This window comes from Apium graveolens, chromosome 8 (assembly GCF_009905375.1).
Source record: "Apium graveolens cultivar Ventura chromosome 8, ASM990537v1, whole genome shotgun sequence".
NCBI classification, from domain to species: domain Eukaryota; kingdom Viridiplantae; phylum Streptophyta; class Magnoliopsida; order Apiales; family Apiaceae; genus Apium; species Apium graveolens.
In genome coordinates, this window is record NC_133654.1 from 215,345,345 (window position 1) to 215,353,803 (window position 8,459).

The window sequence follows — 8,459 nt, forward strand, 5'->3', positions numbered from 1 at the left end:
GAATGTCAGAGAATCCTTGATACCTGCCTTGGTTATTCTCATAATTGACCAATGACAGTTGTCCTCTATTACGCGCTTGGACGTGTGTCTCACGTGTTGAGGCTCTTAAAAATTGGGCCTCAGAGAATCAGTAGTCCGGACTGCGAGTGAGGTGAGACTGGTTAATGCCAGGAATCCGGACCCCATTCTTCTAGGAGCCACGTTAATCATTGAAGTTCTAGTATTGCAGATAGAGATAGAGCAATCACTAGTCCTTGATATACGTTCAGCTTAAACATTCTTGAATTAACCTATTACATGTCAGTCCGAAAAAATTAACAATTTATTACACATTAGTATTGATTTGTATCTATAAAAGTTCTAAAACATTTTTTTAATTAATGTGGGATGTTACAAATAAGTAGAAGATTAAACGGGTATCTCGCCTTCCGATAAGTTCACTTAAATGGACCATAAGTCTGGTTTAAACTTAAACTTGTGCCGCAACGCTCTTATTCACCACTTATCTATATTTACTATTATAAGCAACACCCTCTATTTGGTAGTCAGTTGTTCGGTACAGTGTTTGGTACGACAAATAACAATCGTCAGATCCTAAAGTCAGAAAGATGAGAAACTGTTGGATACAATAATAAAATATTATTATATTAATATTTAAACTGTTCTCATGGATTCAGGGTTCGAACCCCCGTCAACAGCTTATTATATTTAAATTTTTTTATTTTTATTTTAACAACATATTATATTATATTATTTATTTTCAGTCAAGTCTCAAATTATTATAAAACATATATTGTTATAGCTTATTATATTATTCGATTAATTTTTTCAACTATTGAAAATTATATTATAAAATATATTATTAAAAACTATCGTACAAAGCAATCCGTGTATCGCACGGATTATAAGTTAGTATTAAATAAGTAGAAAGTGATGTATGAGGTATTTTCTCGCCTACTCAAAATATTTTAAATTTTTAAACAAGACCAAAGGACAAAGGAATGGGTAGCAAGGGCAAACAAAAACAGAAAATGCCAGCAAACTTATCAATGTAGTTTAGCATAACAATGATAAAACCTGGAATAGAATGGAGAGATCTAGTTTGGAGAGGACTGATTAATGAATGGAAAATAGTATAGGTATAAATGAATTATTAAAATAGTTATAATGTAATATGTTACATGTTTGTTGGTTAATAGGTCTAATTAAATTTTTTTATTATGTCATATTATCCATGTGATGTTATTTGTGACAATTTTTGTAAATTTTTTTTCCCTCTCGCATCACTCTAAATGAATTGATAACGGTCACTTCCCTAATTAATTATGGTCTTTCTAATGTGTGTCCAAGCCACACATTAGTCACTAATTTCAGTAAAAATGAGTTTTTTTTATTGGTGTAATTGATATGAATGCAGGGGGGCATTATACATTTATTATTTAACCACCAATAAAAAAAAGCTCATTTATATAGGAGTTAGTGATAGAAAATCCCACTTAAGTTTTGTTTCTCTTTATTTAAGTGGTTAATTTCACATTTCCGTTGAATGTACGCCACGTGTCCGTACGGACACACACAAACATATGTACACCCATACCACACTCCCACGCACTCTCTTGGTGTCTGTTCCTTGCTCCCAAAACCCTAAAACCCTAATCAAACAAACTTGTAAAAACTCCCAACACATGTCTACGACGTCGTTTTAATGATCTTCCTGAAGAACCGCAGCTGGCATTCTCTTACGACTGTCCGTAAAAGACCTAATCAGATCAACATCAGTTAACAAAACATGGTACTCTCTAATCAACAACCCCTCTTTCATTTCTGCTCAGATTTCTCGTTGTATTTCTCACTGTAATGATAATGCTGTGCTTATTATCCCTCCTCTTACTTCTATTCAAAATTACTGCTCCTTAATCTCTGCTGATACTTCTACTTTACTCGAAAAATTCCATATCCCCTTTGAGACCAAGACTCGTACTTTGAAATTAGTTGCTGAAATTGATGGCCTTCTTTTGTTAACTGATCTTCAATTGCCTTATGCTTCTAGAGAGTTGTATCTTTGGAACCCTTATGTTAAGACACATAGAGTGCTTCTTTCGAGTTGTTTTAAGAAGTTTCTCGATATACGCAGTAAGAGTTCTTTTGTGGTAGGAATGGGCTTTGACAAGCTTACTAATGATTACAAAGTTGTTAGGATTGTCTATGTTGAGGATGCCAAGTTTATGTTGTTGGGAGAGGTGGCTCCTAAGGTTGAGATTTTTAGTTTAAGGAAGAATACGTGGCGGAGGATAAAGGATGCTGTTGTTCCTATACTTGCTTTTGATAGTGGGACTTATGTTGATGGTAGTTTCTACTGGTTGGAGATGAGTTGTCCCGAATCCGTGGAAATCCGCAAATCTAAGGGTAAAAAATTTAGGATATTGTCTTTTGATTTGTTAATGAGGCGTTTGGGGAAGTGAAAGTGCCAGTTGACGCTCTTGATAGTTCAGGAGAAGTGGGAGGACCGTACAAGCTTATGAAATTTGAGGGTTCGCTGGCTTTTTGTGTATTAGTGGGAGACGGCAATCCTTATTGTATATGGTTAATGAGGCATGAAAATGGTGTATTCTCTTGGAGACTGCGTTTTAAAGCTGTACTCAAAGTACTTGGGTGGCCCTTGAATATTACAAACAATGAAACACTGATAGTAGAAAAATATTCTTTGACAGGTGTTGGTGTCACAAACTTATTCTCTTGTAATCTCAAGAGCAGGGATCATAAAGATCTTGGATTTGGGATTCGTGGTTTGAGGGCTTTTGAAAATGTTTATCCATCCTCTACTGTAGGCACTTGTCTTCCAGAGAGCTTGATCATGTACGAGGGAGGAAAGCTGCTGTTGAAACATGCAAACTGAGGAATCCTATATCTTTTCATAGTAAGTTATATAATCTTTATCACTGCAATACTTGATCCATATCGATATTCTGTAGTATCTGCACATAGAAGTTTGTTTGAAGATTGATTAAAAAAAATAGGCTTAGGCTCTGAGAAATCTGTATTTTAGTATCATGTACATCATTCTTTGTTATCCTTTCTGCGAACCATTACTCTATCCCAGTCAGTAACATATATAGTGATGTAGAATTTTTCCCTCATTCTTTCTGTGCTGATCTTTGAAAGATATGTCACTCGTTCCAAATTGTGGTTGTTGAGCAGTTTGTAAAAAGCAAGCCAGAATTGTAATATGTATGACTAATAATAACTCCAATCCTCAACACTTCGATTAAATGTGTTTAACTGCCTTCATCAATTGACACCTACCAGGCTATTTATAAGTCCAATCCTTGCCAACCACTAAAACAAATATAAGATTCTTACATGGGATTCTTGTTTAACTAGATAGGCACCCAAGTGCGATTTGATGAAATATATTTTGTTACAGTGCTTTGGTCAATTAGACGGAAGCTGAATTGTTATACATTCTCAATTGGATCTACTTTGTTTACGTTATCTTACATGTGTACTATCTACTAATCAATTGAATACTTTCTATTTAGCTAAATAATTTGTTTGTGATATCAAAAAATATATACCGGAAAATGGAAGAGAGGGTAAATCTTTATGGGCAAGCACAAAAGAAATGAGATCTCTCTCCGTGAATAGGTTCAACTGATATTCTGTTGACAAAGAGTGTGTGTGTGTGTATATATATATTTGAATTTCTTTTGAATCTTCGTAATTATTGACTGTCCTTTCGTTCCCCCAATCAGAGCTGTTTGGGGAAGTTGTCTGATAAATTTCACAATGGTCTAAGAAAATTTGCTCACATTACTATAATGGTTAGCCATGACTCTGACTAGATGTTTTAGAGTTGTAATCAAGTAATTTGGATAGCCTATGCATATTGCAGATAGTGTAGCAGTTATAGTGGAGTTAGGTTCATGAGATTGACATGACTTCAACACTTCAATCATGCTTATAGTTATATATAATCTGTAACCGTACTGAATTTTCATCAGAGGCGGATACAGATATTCTTGAAAACAGGGGTTCCATGCATACTGTTTCTTTCATTTTGTATATATTCCTTCAATTTAGAAAAACAATCTAGTGGGAAATAATTTGTATAACTATCCTCTAACATATTCAGTTATAAAGTTATTTGTTTACATTGGAATGTAAGTGCAAGCAACTATATATTTCTTTTTCTTTTTTAGATCAAGAAGTTCTCTTCTCAATTGGTCTATTGGCTTTCTTTGTTCCGATAAGGTTGCATTGAATGTGGATTTAAGCAGAAGCTATTGACTATGTTTAGATCTGTATTTTGTTAATTAAACTGCAAAATAATACTGAAAAGTTTTTGGCAAAATTCCAGTTTACTTATACAAAGCTATCAACACAGGAGGGAATTGTTGATTTGGTTGACTGATAATATTCTGAAAAAACGGTTCTCGTCATATATGCAAAGAAAATCATTTTTTTAGGGATTTGTGATTACGTCTTTTTACTTTTAAAATTGTTTTTGCAGATATTTTTAAATGCTGCATTTATACTAGAAATATGGGCAACTCTTTTAGTGTGGCATGTGTTGGGAGGAACACATAGAATCTTTGAGTTATTAGACGGTGCAAATTCTGTAGTAGAAGAAATTTTCAAGTTTAGATAGAATGTATGGATACACTCTTTGACCATATTCTTGTTTTCTACTTCTATTGCCCGCATTATTTGGATAACTAGAACCTGTTATTCTTTTTGTTTAAATCCTCTTGCTAATCAATTCAGGTGTTGAATAGTTCTTAAACCAAATTTTCTCTTATTGTCAAGCTCCAACCAATATGTGACAAGCATATATGAATGTACTTTGATGGATCTGCTTTGTTACTCTCACGAGAACTTACAAGTTTTATCTTGTTTACCATTCACAACTGCAGGTATAGTCGATGATTTTGCTTTGGAACTCTGGATAACTCCGTTGCGTGTACAACACATAGATGAAGTTAGCTGTTGCTAATAGAGATCTATGGAATAACTTCTGAACTCCTGATGGTGTAATTTAAATCATGACAACAATGTGTGTTCTTTTGGATTGTTATAATTATCTAATGTTGGATATGTTGGTTTCTGTTTGGTCCATGAAATTGATTTCCCTAATTCTTCAGTGTTCATTTAATTTAAGAAAATATTTTTTTTGGTGAAGGCTGGGTAATTCTTTAGAAATTATTTTGCTAGGTAGAATAAGAATATCATACAAGAGTTTATATGTAAAACCTGGGCACAATCCCATCGAAGCTGCCTCTGTTTTTCTAAGCTGTAGCAGGAATATTTTCCTTTGTGAAGAATAGAAATACATATTAGCATCTAATTATATGAAATTAACTTTAAATAACAGTGTCGTGTGACTATATTTGTACAACTAACAGCAATGGAATTGGAGTTGTACATGGAGAAATCCAACTGAAGTCCTAGAGTTGCACAGAGTGAGAAGGCTATGCAAGTACTCAAAATTTTCCTTATTTCCTCCAATTCATGTATCACATATATCTTTTACTTTCACATACTCATACACTCTCTAACAAACCTAATCAGCTAAAATAAATCAAATATATCAAAACCAAATAGAAGAAATTTACATAAGCCCACAATAATTATTAGAATTCCGATCTGGTCAGATAAGGAGATGATACTTTGTCTTATACTTGAAGGTGAACACTGAAACTCGAAAGAGAAGGAGGCCTTGTCTTCAAGAGGCTTGAAATTTATTTCTCCATAAGCAAATTTGAACTCGTGGTTGCTCCATTCCTGTATATAAACAGCATTGTAACCAAAAATTATACACCTCTAGTTACACAAATGCTGAAATTCTTTTAATCATAATTACTAACTTACTGCAAGTTGTTCTCCAATTGTTACAACAATAGTGTCTGGACCTGTGTAGAAGGACGAGGAGGAACTCTGTTCTGTGTGATAGCAAAATTCGGCTTCATCCACCGGCACGTGGAAGCTCAGGGCATGTTTACAGTGTCTCTGTTGAGGTTGTTGATGATTTACTGAGGAATTCACCCTGGGAAATGGATGATTATGTCTGCATAAACTTAGTTTTGGTTCACTTGCTTCTATTTTGTGTTTGTATTGTCGTTTACTAGCATAATGTGAGAATATCTGACCCAATTCCTCTGCAATTACTTCAAGTTTGCCAGCAACATAATCCATTTTTTCACTGCCATGGTACATTGGAGATGTAATCACACTTACAAAGAACAAGCAAATTACAACAATAAGATATACACTAGGTCATGTTACACTACAAACTATCTTAACCCGAATCAACTGCAAATCATAGTAGTGGCTTGTGATTCATAAGCTAAATTAGTTTGTACCGCAACATTGCTCCCGTACCTTAATCCTCCATATTTACGTGTACGTGCAAGAACTTGCATGGACGGACACCAGACAAACTCATCGCGATGATCATCAACACGATGCAAAAACACAGATGATGATTTAAAAACACAATCCGAATCCGCCAATGTAGATTCAAAATCCTCATCCGAAATGCCGTAATTACTAATCCTAAAACTCCCAAGTCGGAGGCAGATCTCAGAAGACATCCAATAGAATATTTGTCACGGGATAAAAGAAGGCTGTAATCGATTCCAGCCATAGACAAACACTGGATGTGTTCGGGCAGTTTCAAGAGTTTTTCGTCGAGAAATGCATTTTGTGGAATATCGGGGAAGGAATCAGTGTCATCTCGAACACCAGATGTTGATCTGCTGGCAATGAGCGGGGATGGTGGTGGTGCTTCTGGAAAGAATCGACTCTTGAAGCGTAGATGAGCCATGTGTGATTTTGATCAGACTTTGTTTTGTGTTGTGTAATTGTGTTTCTATTTTGCATTTCTATTTACGCTATGCATGGCGATGCTGTAGGTAGTAGCTGACTTTTCTATACACTATTTACAAAGTATGTATGTATTTCATTTTTTTTAACTATTCATACATTATTACTACTTTTTATATATGTTAAAATACAAAAATTAAATAATAAAATTTTAACAATTAAGTAAATGAGCATGATTACAAATTTTGGAAATCGGACCTATTCAGTTAAACTTTTCTAATTTATTAGGCAATTTTTGACAAATCACATAATTTATAGGTGATTTATCAATTTAATGAAATCGTTCTAATATGTTTGATCGATTTATCAGTGATTTTTGAAAAATCTGCAGAAATATAATCTGAAATTATACATTAACAAAATAAATAAATAAATAAATAATATAAATTTAGAAGTAAACCTGATAGTAAAGCAAAACTAAAACAAAAAGGTTAAGGAATCTATATTTATACTCTTTATTAATAAATGAAATCATGTTTTATCGGTGCACAAAAATACCCGAAATATCAAAATACCAAATTTTGGTACTTATCTAACGTAAATTGGCTTCTATTCAATCTGAAATTTGTTTTTATTAGTTAGTGTTTATTCAAATATTTATTTACTTTTAATTTAAAAAATATTTTTTATCAATAATTAAGTAATATTAAATAAACTATATTGAAAAAAGTTAATTAAAATAATTATAAGATTATATTAATTAATTTTAAATTATCTAAAATAATAAATATTTGATTCTTAAGATAATTAAAATATATAATATTGTCCGCAAGGGTTGGTTCAGTTGGTTAAAGAGGCGATAACTATTCTTTTGGTCACATGTTGGAATCCCACGGGAGGATAATTTATGATTATGCCTCCTGAGTCAAGTCAGAGTATGTCGCTTAAATGCGGTTTACCTTGGTTCACGTGTTTTGCAGGGTATTGTATGAGTCTGTAAGGTTACCCTGTGCGCATCCAAAGATAGCGGCTGCGGGTTATCTAGCTACGATAATATATATATATATATATATATATATATATATTAATAAGTAAAACAATGTTTTATTACAACAGGAAAGTACAAAAGTACTAAATTTTGGTACTCACCTAACACACTTTTATTTTTAAACTTTATTTTCTATTTATTACTTTATATTCATCCAAGCGCTTATTTATCTTTAATTTTAAAAAAATAGTTTTTATCAATAATTAAGTAATATTAAAGTTAGGGGGTCATATATTTTTTTTTAAAAAATCAGGTGATGGTAACTTATCGACTCGAATACACATAGACCTTATTTTTAGACTCTCTAGTTTTTCACCTTTTTGTAACATTACAGGCAATTACCGATAATTTGAGATTTTTAAATTATCTTTAATATTGTGAATTATGTCATGTTGTATCCATAGAAAAAGTTCATAAATTTAAATGGAGTTATCAAATTTGTAGGCAATATATAGGGAAATCTACTTTGGTGAGCAAACCAGAGAACCCGGATCTCATCCATTAGGTTTTAAAAGATTAGATAGTTCACATTTAAATTGTTGCTTTGCTGATGTCCTTGACAAAAGTTTTCAACTTGAAACAGGATACA

The 8,459-nt window shown here is 32.9% G+C and overlaps 1 protein-coding gene and 1 long non-coding RNA gene across 2 annotated transcripts; one reads left to right on the forward strand and one right to left on the reverse strand.

The window, feature by feature from the left end:
• The first annotated feature begins 1,726 nt into the window (after nucleotides 1-1,726).
• LOC141676779 (uncharacterized) lies at nucleotides 1,727-5,133 on the forward strand. The gene is made up of 2 exons (XR_012557136.1): nucleotides 1,727-2,917; nucleotides 4,914-5,133. It is a non-coding gene; the product is annotated as an uncharacterized LOC141676779 (long non-coding RNA).
• A 334-nt stretch (nucleotides 5,134-5,467) lies between these two features.
• Nucleotides 5,468-6,823, reverse strand: LOC141680319 (uncharacterized). The gene is given in 4 exon segments (XM_074486579.1): nucleotides 5,468-5,781; nucleotides 5,869-6,229; nucleotides 6,379-6,565; nucleotides 6,568-6,823. Coding segments are annotated over 4 exon segments (1,017 nt in total). The 3' UTR covers nucleotides 5,468-5,568.
• Between the last annotated feature and the right edge of the window lie 1,636 nt (nucleotides 6,824-8,459).